Genomic DNA, 15,670 nt, shown 5'->3' on the forward strand with positions numbered 1-15,670 from the left:
GAACTTCCTGCAGCACACAGGCCACGAGGGGTCCCCAGGCTGGCCCCTCGACGACGAACCCACACGTGGGGAGAACCCCACCTCCAGGGACCCCTAGCTGCCTGCCCGTGCCCCTGCTCCCTGCACCCATTCATCCCACAGAGCACCGGGCCCACGGGAGCCGCCTGAGGTCGGAGCCAGAGCGGGCGGACAGGACAGCAAGGTCAGGAGAAGGCCCGCCAGAAAGGGCAGGGGAGGAGGAAAACGCCCGTGCCCTGGGCCACCACCCTCCCTGCAGGGAATAAGAACACAGAAGAACACAGATGGGCTGGCCCGGCACCCCGTCCTCCCTCCCTGAGCAAGTGCTCCCTGGGGGGTGGTTGGGGGGGGTGGGCAGGCAAACCCCACCTGCACAGCCCAGGCATCATCGGCCCGGGGACAAAGGGACGCGGCCTGGCCTTGATCGGCACCACGGCCGCTCTGGCCGCAAACACACCCGAACCCTCACACCCTTGACACCTGCTCTGGGCAGAAGAGCCCTGGGAAGCAGGCTGGGCTCCTGCAGCGCCCCCCGCCCCCCACCCCGGCCCAGGTGGCTGTGCCGCCCCTCACCCCCGCGACCTCCAGGTGCAGGGCCCTGCCCCACCCCCTCACCAGGGCCAGGTCGCTGTGCTGGCCCTGCTCCTCCACAGGCGTGTGTTGGGACAGGTAGACCAGGTAGGCGCTGATGGTCTGCGGGTCGGTCTCCATGTGGATGGCCTGGGGGAGGGGTCGCGTGAGCTCGTTCGCGGGGCAGCCCCCCGCTCCCGCTCGTGCCACGGCCGCCCCTCAGCCGCCCGGCAGCATCCCGGCACCCGTACCTGCTGAAGCGCCAGGGCGGTGGAGGTCCGGACGCTGTCAAACAGGGGCAGCCTGGGCAGGTCCCGGAGCAGCCACTGGTAGCCCTGCAGCGTCTCTGTGTCCCCTGAGTCCTCCTCCATCGGGGGCTCCTTCTCCTCCCCGTCCCGCAGGCTGCCCTCCGACAGCACCAGGGACAAGCCCTGCGAACAGACGCGTGTGTGGGCCAGACACGCCCCCTCGAAGCCCCCGGGGGCGGGACTGGCCTGGCTGGCAAAGACGCCGCGTCCCGTCAGAGACGCCTGAACCGGCGACAAGGCCGTAGCTGGAGCCGCCATCTCTGGAAAGTCGTGCGACACCTCGAAAGAGGCGGCGAGACCGCTACTCCGTCACTAAGTCTCTCCCGGGAGCTCACGTCGGCGCCCGGGGAGGGATCATGGGCCGGCGGGACACAGGGTCTGCCTCTCCCGACCTCACCACCGCCACCCTTCCGACGCGAAACGGGCTAAGCAGCAGCCTAGCTGAGTGAGACGCCGGCCGGGGGCGCCAGGGACAAAGCCGCGCCAGGGAGCGGGGGCGGAGCAGAGCGGCCCCTCCCCGTGCCGCACCTTCATGGCCAGCACCCTGGAGGCCACCTGGGGAGAGCCGAGGCGCCGCAGGAAGTAGTCCAGCACCTCGCACGTGGTCTGCTCGTCGGCCTTGGGGCCCAGAAGTAGGTCCTGCAGGCGGCCCAGCAGCTGCCGCTGCTTCTGCTGCCTCTGCGGGGGCGAGGGGGGCCGCTCAGGGGTCCGTGCGGCCGGGCGCGGGGCCGCGGTGGGCCTGGGGGCGCTCGGGGGCACCGACCTGACGCTTCCTGGCCTTCTGCTCCTTGCTCTCGCCCTCCTCCTCCTCCTCCCCAGACGTGGCGTCGTCGGCAGCGTCGTGCAGCAGGAACTCACACAGGCACTGCACCGGCAGCACGTCCAGGGAGCCCTCGCTCGACTGCACCAGGTCGGCCAGCCAGGGCATGGACTGCGACGAGGCCTGGCCGGGGCCGCGGACACACTCAGCGGCGCCCCCGGCAGCCCGTCCACCAGCCCCCGCCCTCCCGAGGCCGTGGTTCCCGGCGGGTGTGCGGGCAGCCGCCTCACGCGGAGGGGACCCGTCCCCGGGTGGCCCCCGTGTCCCAGGGCGCTCCCTTCCGGCTCTGGCCTCACTTAGCCCGGAGCCGCGGTCCCGGCCCCCTCCCCCTTCCCCCACCCCCACCTCTCACCCCAGGGCCGCGGGGAACTCGCCTGCCTCTGGATGATGTTGAGAAGAAAGTCTGGGCTTCGGCTCCGACACAGCAGGTGCCCGAGGCGCAGGGACTGGTTGAGGCCTTTCACTTGATCCAGGATGTGGGGGGGAGGCCTCCGAGGGGGTCCCCTGAAGGTCCCCGAGGACGCGAGTGTGTCAGGGAGCCACTGGCGCGGCACCCGGGAGCAAGGGCGGCAACCTCCCTCCCCGCCCGACAGCAGCCTCCCCGCGAGGGCCAGACAGCCCCTCCGCCCCACCCCCAGCCGCTGAGCGCGTTCAGCGTGTGCGGCGTTTCCAGGGCGTTTCCAGGGCCCGGCGCCACGCAGAGGCCCAGGAGCTGCTCCACCGGCCTCGCCCCCACCCCGGGGACCCGGGCGCGACGTACTGAGGGTCCAGGCTGGTGAGCTGAGACAGGAGAAGGCTGCTGTTCTCGGTGATGGTCTGCTTGGTGGACGCGGCTGCCAGATGGCCCTCGAACGCCAGGATCTCCTGCTTCTCCCGCTGGGAGGTCTGCAGCTCCCGGTTGATCACCTCCGTCCGGGTCTCCTCGTCCGTCAGCGTGCACGGCGGGTAGGAGTAGTTACTGGGGGCCAGACAGGAAGAACCCGGAGCCCTGCCCATCTGAGGCTCGCAGACACCAGTCAGCGCACGGAGAAGGTCACGGGTGCTCACGAGGCCCCGCCCTGTGCACGACCTCGGCCACCAAGCGCGTCAGAGAGCCTGTCCGGGCCATCGGCAGCACCGCCAAGTCTGGCCTCTGGGAGGGAGCCCCCACGCCGGACACCCGCTCTCCTTCCACGGGACAGCACACCGGCCACCGCCAGAATCAGGCCCAACGGGTGTCAGCATCCTGGACACCTGCTCACCCTGCGCCAGATCCCCCCCCCCACGGGCAGGTGTCTCCAGCCCACGGGCGTCGCAGGTGGACCGGCTGCTCCCACAAGCACCTGCGGCTTTTCTGAGATACACGAGCTGCCTGCTGTCACACGTGCTGAGCTCAGACCCACCACCTGTGGTGGCCGTTCGCGGCAGATCTGTCCCTGGGGCCCCCGCACCGGCCACAGGACAACCCCTCAGAATGGGCCACACACACGTGGTCACCGCGTACCACGGTGCGTACATGGTGGTCACCCAAGCTGACCCTAGGCCGTGTTCACGTCTGCAACCCTTAAACCGCCTGGCCCACCGCGTCCCTGGTCTCCGCACACCCCCACCGGCTCCTGGCCTGCCCCCGCTGCCGTCGCTGGAGAACCTCGGCCGCCAAGGCCCCGCCTCAATCCTACTGCCTCCTCAGCCCACGGCAGGGAGGGGACGCTGACGCTTGCGGGCCCAGACTCGGAAACTCAAGCCCGCAAGAAAAGGAAACGCGAGTGGCCGGGCCACAGAGGACATGCTTCGGAGCGAGTCGGGGTTCCGGGATCGGCTCCGCTTCCCAGCGTCCCGCAGACGGGGCCCTGGCCCCCGCGGTGCGCGAGCCCACTTACTTGGTCATCACCATTTCCATGAGCATCTTCAGCGTGGGGTACTCCTCCCAGGCGGCCAGGCCTAGGGAGCAAGAGGAGAGCAGGTGGCGGCCGGCCCACAGCCCCGCCGCCCCGCCTGGGTCCCGGCCTGGCTCTGCTACAGGTCCCCAGCACGACGCCCCGACAGGAACAAAGAGCAACGGCCAGCTGGGACGACCGCGAGCCCGCCAGGGAGGGGAGGCTCACCGATGTTCTCTGGGTTGAAGGCCGCGACAACCAGCAGGAGGGGCCACGCCTTCCAGTAGAGCGTCGAGATGGCCAGGTTCGGAGGCTGGTACCTGAAACGCAAGGACACCCACGGCTCGCTCTCGGCCGTGCAAGGCGGTGACGGGAATGGGTCCTGCCCAGGGTGGAACGGCCCGGAGACGACCTCCTGACCGACCAGCGAGGAAACGAAAGACCGCAAACCCCCCCGGGCCTGGTCCTCCCGCCACACCGGCATCCCCGGGAAGGGCAGTGTGACCACCAGCACGCTGCCCGGAGCCCCGCGCCGGGGCCGAGCCCCTGGACAGGTCCCGCGCATCGCCGAGTCCCGGCGTCCCGTCTACAACGTGGGGACGAGGCAGTCGCGACGGCAAAGCTCAGTGTTAGTTAGCGTTCGTCCTGTGTCCACCAGAGGGCCAGAAACAACCCTGGTCTCCAACTGTATAAACCGTGAAGTCGTCGTCGTGACTGAAACGTCGTGCTGACGACACGCTCACGACTAAACTACGGTTCTTTCGGGTAAGGGGACAGAACGTTCCAGGTGACGCAACGGCACAATCGTCGTTAAGAAAGAAGCAGATCCGAGAAGCCGACTCGGGGAGATGGACAGCGATCAGGTCGGCAAGCAGGGCGCACCAGCACCCCAAGACACAAAGAGGCGAATCCCACGTGCGACCGACAACGTCGGCAACAGAAAGATACGAAAGACGTCCCATGTCTGTGGACCAGACGCTGTCAGCGTGGCCGTGCTCCCCGACATCATCTACCTGTTCAAAGCAACGCCCACCAAAAAAAAAAAAAAAAAAAATCCGTGAGTTCGAGCCCCGCATCAGGCTCTGGGCTGATGGCTCAGGGCCTGGAGCCTGTTTCTGGTTCTGTGTCTCCCTCTCTCTCTCTGCCCCTCCCCCGTTCATGCTCTGTCTCTCTCTGTCCCAAAAATAAATAAAATGTCGAAAAAAAAAAAAAAAAATTTTCAAAGCAACGCCCACCAAAATCCCGGATGGCTCCTCTCTGGCAACGGACAAGCTGACCTGGAAATTCACACGGAAGTACGAGGGCCCAAACAGCCACGAGTCTTGGGGAAGAACGGCGAGAAGAGTCCTGCTTCCCAATGTCAAGCCTCAGCACAACCCACGGGCACGATGACAGGGTGTTACCGACACGGGCAGACACACAGACCGCCTGAACGCGTGGGAGAGCCCACACATCTGTGGTCACCCGATCGCCGACAAGGGCGACCAAACCTTCCACGGGAGAATGGACAGTCTTTTCGAGAAACGGCATCGGGACCACTGGCCGTCCTCGTGAAAGACTGGGGGATCAGCCCCGTCGCCGACAGCACACTGCCATCAGCTCAGGAAGGTCGCAGACCCGAGCGTTACGAGCTAAAACCTGGAAGTTCTTAGGAGAACACGCAGGAAAGGCCTGTGACCCCGGGTGGGGCAACGGTTTCCTGGGAAGGGCTCCAAGCCCCCGCGGCAGCAGAGCGACACATGGGACCACGTCATCGGGGCATCCCTGTGCGGGACAGAGCTGAGGCCCCAGGCCCACCACGCGTGCACATCCACCCACAGCGGAACGGAGTTCGACCCTGCCTCCCTCCACGCACAAAACCAACTCGGAGGATCCAAGGCCTACATTCAAGACCTGAAACCGGAAAACAGCAAATCTTCCCAATCCTGGATGAGAAATGACACGTGAGGGGCGCCTGGGTGGCTCAGCCGGTTAAGCCTCCCGCTCTTGACTTGGGCTCAGGTCACGATCTCACGGTTCGTGAGTTCGAGCCCCGCTCCGGGCTCTGTGCTGACCGTGTGGAGCCTACTCGGGGTTCTCTGTCTCCCTTTCTGCTCTCCACCCCACCCCCCCCCACAGTCTCTTACTCTCTGTCTCAAAATAAACTTACCGACAAAAAGAAATGACACAAGAGTACAAAAAAACGAACAAAAACAGACGAGCTAGACCTTCCCCGAATTAAAAGCCACTGTCTCCTAGTGTCTCCAAGGACACTGCCGACGGCGTGAACAGGAAAAACCACCTGCAGGTCACCTGTTCAGGGCCTAGGTCCACGATATATAAAGAACTCCCAAAACCCAACAACAAAAATTCAAACACCCAATAGCGGACAAAGAACCCGAGTAACCCCTCTCCGGAGAAGACGTGCAAACGGCCAACGGGCGCACGAAGAGGCTCGGCGCCCCGGGTGGTCGGGGAAGCGCGGATCTACACCACCTCCCGGTGCCACCGTGCGCCAGCTGACAGCTCGGCGAGGACACGGCGGGACCACAGCCCGCGGGCACGGCTGCTGGCAACGGAGATCCGCGAGGCCTGGCAGCTCCCCGGAAAGGGAAGCCAGCCCCCACGAAGAGAACCGGAAACACGCGTGTGCACGAACACTCGGGCAGGAACGTGGCTGGCACGTTTGCGGCAGTCAGGGAGAACCCGCAAGCCCACCGCCCGACGGCGGTGAACACGATGCAGCGCCTCCCAGGTTAAGCGTCACCACGCGGGGGAACCTCGAAAACGGGCTGCCCGGTAACAGAGGCGGGACGCACGAGGTCACGACGTGTGCGTCTGTTTCCGTGACGTGTCCCCAGAGTCACAGCCACGGGGACAGAGGGCAGATCAGCGGCTGCCTAAGGCAGCGTGGGGGCGGGGCAGGGACGGCTCCCGGGTTCGGGCTTTTAGGGGCCAAAGCTGGTCTTCGCCCGGCCTGTGGCGATGGCGGCCCATCCCGGGAACTTACTAAAACCAACACGTCAGCAACACGAAGCGGGTGAAGCACACGCGGACGACCCCTCGAGAAGACACGCGAGAAAACGCGGAAGAGCAGGCACGTCAGCCAACAGGGCGGGAGCGTCCGCGCCGAGCACAGAGCGACGCGGACGGAGCAGGGGAGCGCGTCCCCGGGGCGCAGGCGCGGGCAGGGAGGCAGGGAGGCAGGGGCCGCTCGGGGCAGTGCAGCCTCACAGGCGTCTGCAGGCCGGACGGGCCGGCGCAGGGGGGCGGCGGACGGGAGCCCGGCTGGGGGGCGGCGCCGTACCCGGGGGGCAGCTGAATGTTCTCGGGGTGGTGGTACGTGCACAGGTTCAGGACCGCGTCGATCAGCTGGATCCTCTCCACCTTCAGCACCTCCACATCTGAAACGCGAGAGCCGCGCACAGGTTCAGGAGCCCGTCCGCGTGCCGGGGGCGGTGGGGGGATGTGGGGGTGCGCCACCGAGGCACGGGGTTGGGGCCACGGACAGACAGCCCGCAGACGGGGGCTGGCTCTCCAGAAGCCGAGGGCGGGCGGGGGCTGACGCGGGCGCCCCGGGCACCGTGGGCCTGCCCGCCACACCGAGGGTCAGACGCCGGCCCGGCGGCAGTGAGAGGGGCACCCGCCTCGCGAGCGGGGTTCGTGGGACCGCGGTGGCGGCCTGCACGGGGCCTCGGTTCATCACACGGACAACGCGTGCAGGTCCCAGGGCAGCTCCAGAAGCAGCACGCGGTATGTCGCCACGGAAGGCGCAAACCTTCTGCCCGATCCCCGGCTCCAGAGACCGGTGGGGTCCGGCGAGCCCGGGGGCCACGGGGAGGGGCGGACGCCTGGCCGCAACCGTGGAGGCAGGCCCGCCCGAGCGGGGCGGTGGAGGCCGCCACCGAGGGGGGGCCCGGACAGAGTTTGCGGGGACCCTCACCGTCGGCCTGCACGGCTGCGGCCCGCCTCACCAGGTGGTCGGCAAGTTCCATGGCGTCCGCGGGCCCGAGCGGGAGGTCCCGGGACAGCCCGATGACCAGGATCCGCATCAATGTGTCCTCCAGGATGGGCACCTCCGAGCAGAGGCGGAGGAAAAAGCTGCGGGCGGAGCAGGCAGGGGTGGGCTCGGCGGGGGCTGCACGTGCCCACGGGAAGGAAAAGCCCCAGCTCCGAGGCTCGGCCGGACAGGGGAGCGGGCAGCCACCCCCTCCCCTGTCCCCTCGCTCCGGAGGCCCCTGTGGGCGAGGCCCAGCCGCGCCAGGGAGAATGGGAGAAGGCACCCGCCCCCGGTGGCACCAACGCACGGGCACCGCCCACCACCCGCCGAAGTGCGGCCCGAGGAGAGCACGGGGCACGGGAGGGAGGGGACGAGCAAGCCGACGGGGCGGCGGGGGCCCAGCGGTGAAGACAGCTGGGGCAGGGGGACACACAGGGCAGGGTGGCCCTGGACCCGGGGAGACGGGGCCGTGACACCGACCTGGGGAGTGTGGCCCGCTGACCCCCTGGGAGTGGACAGCACGCCGGGGCTGGGGATCCGGAAGGAGACGAGGCACAGGGTGTGCTCGAGGGAGCCCCGCCTGCGTGGTCCTCCTGGGGCCGACCGCCCCGCCCCCAGCCCCCCCCCCCCCCCGCACACACAGCAGGTACGCTCACTTGCGGTCGCTCTCGGGGGGCCAGTTGTCCCACTTGTAGTAGGTCTCTGGCTGCTCCGTGAAGAGCACCTTGTGCAGGCTGCGGGGGACAGACGAGCTGTCGGGCCGCGAGGACCCGGCGAGCTCCCCCCACCCCGCCAGACCCCAGAAAGACACATCCCCCGCAGGTGCGGAAGCTGCCCCCTCGAGGCGGACGCTCCCGTGGCGTCTTCCAGAGCCTCCCGCAGCACCCCCCGCCCCCGCCAGTGAGGCCGGCCAGACAGGACCCCGCCTCTGCCCTCACAGCGGCAGGCTCCGCCTGAGCCCCAACACCCCCAGGGGAGCCTATGTCCCCCCGCTCAAGGGACAGCTGCCTCCTGTTGGCTGAGCCCAGGGAAGGGGCTGTGGGGCTTTCCGGAGCGTCGTCCAAGCGGAGCGAGCCGGGCCCATACCAGTGCACGTAGTCCTTGGGGGCGAGCTTGCTGATGGACGGGACGACAGTGTGCAGCCACCACACGGCGTCCCGCTGGATCGCGGCGATCTGGTTCTGGAAGGAGCGCAGCACCTCGAGGTCTGAAAAGGACACGCAGGATTACGGCCCGCCTGCACGGCGGCTGGAGGGGCCGGGTTCAAGGCGGGCCTGGGGGACAGTCGGCGCATCCCAGCCGCACCCACCCAAGGATTACGGAGAGGGACACAGAGGTGGACGGGGCACCCCGATGCGGCTGGAAGAACCCGCAGGGAGCACCGGCCAAGCCTCCGGCGCGTGGAAGAAAACTTCAACGAGGTCTCAAATTCCAAACGATTTCACCCCTCGAGTTCTTCACAACCTCACGAAGGTAATCACCGGACAGGTGTCTGCACCAGGCTTCCAGCAGGGTTCGTGACGAACCCAACCAGGCCGAGTTCAGCAGCACCGCCCCGCTCCCCTCCCGTCCTCGGCCGCAGGGCACGCTTGAAGTGACGGAGACCGCAATTCGAGCGCGCAGGCGACCCAGCCAGAGACCAGGCGGGCGCAGCTTCCGGGAGCCGCCCCCAGGAAGCCCCCGGGGTCCCCCCGGGTCCCCGGGGCAGGTCTGCTGGGCCTGGGGGAACGGCCTGCAGCCGCGGAAGCGCCCGCCGCCACCCTGCTGTCCCCAGCCGTGACCCCGTTTCGGGTCCTTACTCTTCTTTTCCCCTTTGTCCCAGGCGACGCCAGCCTCCTTCACCTGGGCCGTGATGCCCAGCATCATGGACACCGCCAGCACGTCTGTGATGTGTACCACGAAGCGCTCCTGCAAGCACGGGGCAAGGTCTGGGCGCTGGGAGGGCCTGTGCCCGGGGGGCCTCGCTCAGGCCCCCCCGCACCCAGGCGGCCAGGACAGGAGGACGCCCCGGGACCCCGTGCCCTGCGGGACCAGGGCCCGGGCACACGCGGGAAGAAGGTTCAGCCAACAAAGCTGCCAACCTGCCGCGTGGCCCTCGAGGCCCCCCGCCCCCTGCCCCCATCCTCCCCCTCCACCCCCCAGAGTCTAAAATCTCCCTGGAGCAGACCACCCGCCCCCTCGCAAACACGTCACCGCGGCCCCGGCTTCCTGGGCACACCGCCCCTCGGCTCCCCCACACCCGCCCGCACGCCGAGCCGGGAGGTCGCCCCCACGCGGCCAGGCACAGGACGTGACCCGTGCTGCCCTCTGGGGCCGGCCGCTGGGCACACGGGGCGCCAAGCACAGACGGCCCGAGAGGCGGCCGCGCGCGGGAGCCGAGGGGACGGCGGCGGCACCTTGAACTCCATTTCCAGGTACGGGGCCTCCTTGCGCTCCTGCATGAGCCCCAGGCAGAAGGCCTGGAAGTTGACCTCGTGCTTGGTCTGCTTGACGATCTCGCGGAGCAGGGCCCGCGAGGCCCGCAGGTAGTCGTCCTTGTTGGTCAGCAGGTCCTGGAACACCATGGCCAGGAACTGCGCAGAGAGAGGGGCACGCGGGGTCACTCCCCACCGCCGTCAGCTTCCTTCCGCCCCAGGCCTGCTCTCAGGGCTCCCTCCGCCCTGCGGGAAGCTTCCCAGAACCCTTCCGAGAAAACGTCCCGCCCGATTCCCTGGAGCGCACGGGCACAAGCGGGCGCCACACGGACAGCAGGACGGCAGGGGACACAGCTTTAGTTGTCCTGGCAGCCGGTTCGGAGGGGACCGGCCCTCGTTAGACTAGGGGATGGACCAAGACGCGGTCCCCACCGCGGCGGCCGAGCTTCAGGGATGAACGCGCTGGCTCGGCCGGCCCAGCCCCCCTCATGCCGCACCGCAGGCCACGAGGACGAAGGAGCGGCCGTGACGACAGGGGCCTCGCCTACCGGCCACCCCGCACACAGCTGTTTCCAAGCCTAGCCCGTTCCCATAACAACAGCACTGCTCTCGCTCTCCCAAAGCACCCTGGGATCCCAGGGACTCGCAGAGCTGCGCAGCGCAACACAGACGCCTGCCCCACTGGGAGAGACCACCCCCCGGGCGGCCGGACGGGCCTTCGCTTGCGAACGGCTGTGTTTGTTAGGCCTCGGTGCCGCCCCCTCTGGAACGAATCCGGTTTTAGCTTCTAAGGAAGAGGCCCGTGACACGGCCGCACCTGCTCCGGAACTGACCCCAGATCGGGAGCGACCGTGGCCCACTGGGCCCTCTGTCCCCTTCCGGGGCTTTCTCCCACGCGGCTCTGCACCACACCGCCGGCTCCGCCCAGATGCCCGGTCGTGCAGCCCGGAGCCCCCAAGTCCGGCGTGGGGCTCCCGGGCCGAGGCAGCCCCCACGCCAGGGGCCGCTCTCCTGCCCGCGAGCGCCAGGCCGCCCCGCGCACAGCGCCCTACCTTCGGCGCCAGCTCCGAGCTGTGCTGCAGCACCGTGTACAAGATCTGCATGTTGTTGGGGTTCCGCGCGTTGGAGAGCTCGTTGAAGACCACGAACTTGATGGTGGTGCCCAAGTTGTCCCTGTGCGCGCTCAGCAGCTCCCTGGACACGAGCCGAGCCAAGGGGCCCTGATGCGGACCGCGGCCGCCCCCCACCCTGCCCTCCCGCCGCCCTCGTCGCTGCCACCAGGGCCACACCTGATGCACAGCATGTAGTGGTTGAGGAGAACCTTGGGCTTGAGACGGATCTTGATCAGGTGGGAGATGACGTCCATGTCCTCAACGCCGTGCGTGTTGCAGTTCATGCACACGGACATCAGCAGGTCCTGGGCCGGCCTGGTCAGCTGCGGGGACGTGGGGGGGGGGGGTCCCCGTCAGCCTCGCACACGGCTCGGCACCCGCAGGACCCAGGAGGGGGGCTCCCCGCCCTCACCTTGGGGTTCTGGAGCCACATCTCCAGCCTCTGCACGGCCATCAGCCGCACCTCCTTGTACCCGCAGGTGGAGGTGAGCAGCCGCAGGAGGTTCCGCGACACGTTGTCGATGGGCTGGCGCCGGTTGAGTTGGTCGCGGAGCATGTCGAGGACGTACTCCTCCACGCTCTCTGTGAGGTCGTCGTACCTAGGCCAGAGCGGGGAGGAAGGAAGGAGGGCCGGCTCTCCTCACGGGCCCACCCCGTCTGCCTCCCGGCCGCACGCGGGCCCTGCCGACGGGGGCCGCACGGGGCGCCTACCTGGGCATGAGCTGGCCCTCCTGCTCGGGGCTGAGCTTCTCCTCGGCGATCAGGAGCTCCGTCTGGCTGTCCTCCTCCTCCGTGAGCGAGGGGTGAGGGCTGCCGCCTGCAACACAGAGCCACTCGTGGACGCCCCCCCCTCCCCCTAGCCGTCCCACGAGCACCCGCCCCTGCCCTGCCCACACCGGGTTCTGCGGAGGGAGGCGACCCCAGCCCTTCCCTCACGGAAACTCCGTCGTCCTCTCCCCAGCCCGGCCACCGGTGTCTCTCACCAGCGCTGAGATCCCCGCCGCTGCGCCCCACCTCCCCCTGCAAAAGCATGCTCTTGGGGGGCATCTTGGTGTTAAACGCTGTCTGGACGTTGTCCACGAAGGTCTTGCAGTGCGGGCTGTCCACCCAGATCCGCTCCCCCAGGGAATCCTCGATGTACACCTGCACGTGACACACGTCCACGTTCTGTGCCCCAGCGGGCAGCTCGCTTCTGCCTGCCCTCCACCGCTCCCCCGATGTCCCAGCTCCCTGGGCGGCGGGGGGGCTCCCAGGGCGAACCCCCCACCCCCAGCCCGCAGCGGCCCGCACAGGGGGGGGACGCCCCAGGCCGGCCGTTAGATATCCAGCCTCGGCAAGCACGCACTCAGTGTTGCCCCTTCCTGCTCCCAGAGCCGCGCTGAGCTCCCAGAAGAGGCGGCCTCACCTTAACAAAGATCTCAGGCCAGTTCTCATCCTCCTCGTATGCAGCCATGAGCAGGCTGCAGGCCAGCACCGACACCAGGCTATTCCCCTTGGCCTTGAAGTTGATGGAGGCGTCGCGCCGCAGAAGGCTGCACAGAGCCTGCAGGAGGCGGTGCGTCGTCAGGGGAGGGGGGCAGGGGGCAGGAGGGCGCCGGGGCCTGTCCCCTCCCACCCACAGCCCTCACCTCGATGACACCCTCTGTGGCAAAGATGTTGGGCTTGATCTTGGCCAGGTACATGAGGCTCAGGTACAGCGCGCTGTCTGGCTTGGCCCGGGTGGCCTTGAGCTGCTTGACGGCCCCACACAGCACCCCCTCGATGCGGCCGTCGTTGCCCTCCAGCTCAGCGGCCTCGATCTCGTCCAGCAGCACCGAGGGCGGGACTGGCAGGCACAGGAAGGGCCCTGTCAGGGCAGTCGGCCACAGGCAGAACCCTCCTTTGGGGTCCCCCCCCCAAGACACGGGACGACAGGGCTGAAACCCAGCAAGCGGGGTCTCAGGGCTGTGTTGTGGCTGCCCCTTCTCCGAGAAGGACAACAGTAACCGCCAGGACGGGAGCAGGGCAGGAGCTGCTGGGCTCACGGGGCCGACCCAGCCAGCGCCGGCCCGCAGCAGGGGCAGTGCCCCACAGCCTCAGAGCGCCGGCCCCGTCACCTCCAGGTGACTGGCTACCACGTCCCGCACGGCTACCCTGGAATCACCCGCTCCCAGAATACGTTTTTCTAGAAACGAGCCAACTTTTTCTAAGTCTTCCAACTGACTGACCCAATGCGGTTCGCACTGTCGACTTTCCTAACTGCGGCTGCTTCTCTGGGGGTCTCCTCCCACCGCCGCTGACCACGCCTCTGCCCTCTCCCCAGACCTGGCCTGCAGGGGAGTTTCTGCCTTAACAGTCTCTGCAAAGCACCCTTTTTGGGTTTTGACCTTGACCCCCGTGTTCACGTCCGCCATCTCTTCCGTCCTTCCCTCTTTCCGAGCACCAACCTCCCCGCACGGTCAGCGGCGGCCTCGCTAAGCGTGCCTCCCGAAAGCACGTTGGGGCCACCACGCCTTCTCCTGGCGCCACCCGCTACCGCTCGGGTCCACGTGCCTCCCACTCGCCCTTGCCGTCTGCTTTGACCAGAGAGATCCTTCCGGTTGTCTTTAAATACGCAAGCACACAGAGGGAGGCGCTGCTGTCGACTGCGGAGTTCACCGAATGGGGACAGAGTCAGTGATGTTCACTGAAGGCCTTCCGCGGGCCAAGGACAGCGGACGAGCAGGCAGGGCAGGTGGGCCAGACTTGCCGAAGACCTCGCCGTCCCCCACGCCCGGGGCTACGCACAGCTACGTGCGGCCTCCCGTTTGCAAAGTGCCTCATCGCTCAGGATATGCTTTCCACACCGCATGCCACCTGCTCTCCAGAACCACCGTTGACGGGAGACGTACGGCTACTAACTGGGAGAGCCGTGGCCCGGGCAGGAGCCTCAGCCCTGTGGGTGCTTTTAGGGTCCGCCTGCCCTCGCTGCCAGGGGAGGGCACCTTGGGGCGGGGGGCTGCCGCCCCGCGAGGCTCGGGCCTGGACTGGAGGCCTGACTCGTCTCCCAAAGCGCAGCTAGCCCCACCTGTGCCTTCCGCTCCCCATGCCCCAGGGCTCCCTACCGCCAACCGAATCAGGCACCAGCATCTCTCCGGCGGCCAGCCTCGATTCTCGCCCCGTGCGCTGCCGGGACCTAGCCCGGTCCCGGCACGCTTTCCTCTCCGGAATGCAGGCCTCGGCCTGGCGGTTTACTCCCCAACATCCTCGAGCACCTGTCAAGATCCCAGCCAGCCTTTAAGGCTCACCTGCACCTCACAGTTCCCTCGTGAGGCTTCTCTCTGCCAACACTGTCGCGTGAGTACCTGTGTGTTGCAAACCTGGGGCTGGCTGGTTATTTGACGGATCTGATCTACGTGGCCTCGTGGAGCAACTAAAATTAATCACTGGGAATATGGCACAGAAAAGCAGGAGCGATCTCAGATGCGCGCAGCTCAAAGCCTTTCTGTACGTAACAGAACTAACGGACTTTCCCTTGATGTTAACGTCGTAGCGTTTCCTGCCCCGTTGGCGAGGATCACTGAAGCGCGGGCAGAGGGGGACTCCCCAGAACACAGGGCCCCCTCTGGTCTGCCTCGGTGACTGCTGACCCCCAGTGCCCAGAGCGGAGGCGAGCCAAGGACAGAAGCTGCTCACGGAGGACAGTGGCTGGCAGTGCGGCCAGTCATACTCCAAGCCAGCCCCCGCAGAGGGGCTGAAGAGCAGAGAGAGCGGAGCCCACCCGCTTCCCAGCAGACGGCGCACGGGCACAAGCTGGGCACGCTTCACGGGTAAGGATCCCGAACCGTGGGTCACCCTAACCTCAGCGAAGGCCGCCGAGGCTCACGGCAGCGACGTGCCCGCTGTGGACACCTGCTCCTGCGGCACGCCGGGGCCCGAGACCCCCCTGTGCCAAGCCCTAGCCCGCATTAACACTTCCCGGTCTCCGTCCCCGTCACGAGCTGGCCGGCTCGAGGCGGGTGGAGGCACCTGCGTGAGAAGCGCTTTGGGGAACAAACTCGCAGAGGACTCCTCTCCACCCTTCCGCCTGTGCCGCACCCACGCTAAGCCTGGAAGTGGCCTCCCCTGAGCCCCCGGCAGACGAGCTGTGGGGCCTGCTCTCCGCCAAGTCCGGACACCGGCTTTACCTTCGATCGGGACCACAGACGGTTCTTTAATCGACGGAGAGATAGCGCGTTTTTCCGCGACTGCAGCCTCAGCCAGGCGCCCCAGGGCACTCAGAGGGGGTGTGGAGGAGAGTTTGGGGCGTTTGGTGAGGCCGGTCAGCGCTGAGGCACCGGCCAAAGCGGCTGCTGCGTCCCGCTTGCGCTCCGAAGGCAGGCCGGAAGGGGCAGGCTTCAGCAGGGTGGACGCCGTTTTCGATTCATTGGCCTGACCCTTTGAGCCCAGAGCAATGAAGTCTCCCGGCGGAGGGTGCCCTGCAGAGAGGGGAGATGGGGACACGTGCACCTTTACTATGGTGGCGGGGAAGCGAGATCCTCAGCTGCTTCTCTGCAGCCTCGGGTGTGCCCCGAGAGGGAGTCCGCCTCCCGGAGGCGGTCGCAGCCGGCCCATCCGCCCAGGGACACCGTTCCA

The 15,670-nt window shown here is 67.7% G+C and overlaps 1 protein-coding gene across 2 annotated transcripts in view; it reads right to left on the reverse strand.

Moving 5' to 3' along the window:
* INTS1 (integrator complex subunit 1) overlaps positions 1 to 15,670 on the reverse strand; it is a 29,540-nt gene that overhangs the window by 13,457 nt on the left and 413 nt on the right. The window contains exons 2-23 of one of the 2 annotated variants that reach the window (XM_045462293.1): positions 15,223 to 15,513; positions 12,706 to 12,902; positions 12,483 to 12,620; positions 12,061 to 12,220; positions 11,789 to 11,894; positions 11,490 to 11,676; positions 11,255 to 11,400; positions 11,018 to 11,159; positions 9,948 to 10,124; positions 9,351 to 9,459; positions 8,638 to 8,758; positions 8,208 to 8,285; positions 7,495 to 7,652; positions 6,859 to 6,955; positions 3,801 to 3,892; positions 3,576 to 3,636; positions 2,477 to 2,674; positions 2,091 to 2,220; positions 1,660 to 1,839; positions 1,425 to 1,574; positions 840 to 1,019; positions 634 to 738 (exon numbers count right to left, since the gene is read on the reverse strand). In XM_045462293.1, coding sequence (XP_045318249.1) covers positions 634 to 738; positions 840 to 1,019; positions 1,425 to 1,574; positions 1,660 to 1,839; positions 2,091 to 2,220; positions 2,477 to 2,674; positions 3,576 to 3,636; positions 3,801 to 3,892; positions 6,859 to 6,955; positions 7,495 to 7,652; positions 8,208 to 8,285; positions 8,638 to 8,758; positions 9,351 to 9,459; positions 9,948 to 10,124; positions 11,018 to 11,159; positions 11,255 to 11,400; positions 11,490 to 11,676; positions 11,789 to 11,894; positions 12,061 to 12,220; positions 12,483 to 12,620; positions 12,706 to 12,902; positions 15,223 to 15,513 — 3,203 coding nt within the window. Of the gene's footprint in view, positions 1 to 633; positions 739 to 839; positions 1,020 to 1,424; positions 1,575 to 1,659; positions 1,840 to 2,090; positions 2,221 to 2,476; positions 2,675 to 3,575; positions 3,637 to 3,800; positions 3,893 to 6,858; positions 6,956 to 7,494; positions 7,653 to 8,207; positions 8,286 to 8,637; positions 8,759 to 9,350; positions 9,460 to 9,947; positions 10,125 to 11,017; positions 11,160 to 11,254; positions 11,401 to 11,489; positions 11,683 to 11,788; positions 11,895 to 12,060; positions 12,221 to 12,482; positions 12,621 to 12,705; positions 12,903 to 15,222; positions 15,514 to 15,670 lie in introns of both variants that reach the window. The other variant, XM_045462292.1, reaches the window with a different exon arrangement.

The sequence above is a fragment of the Leopardus geoffroyi genome, chromosome E3, assembly GCF_018350155.1.
Source record: "Leopardus geoffroyi isolate Oge1 chromosome E3, O.geoffroyi_Oge1_pat1.0, whole genome shotgun sequence".
NCBI lineage: Eukaryota > Metazoa > Chordata > Mammalia > Carnivora > Felidae > Leopardus > Leopardus geoffroyi.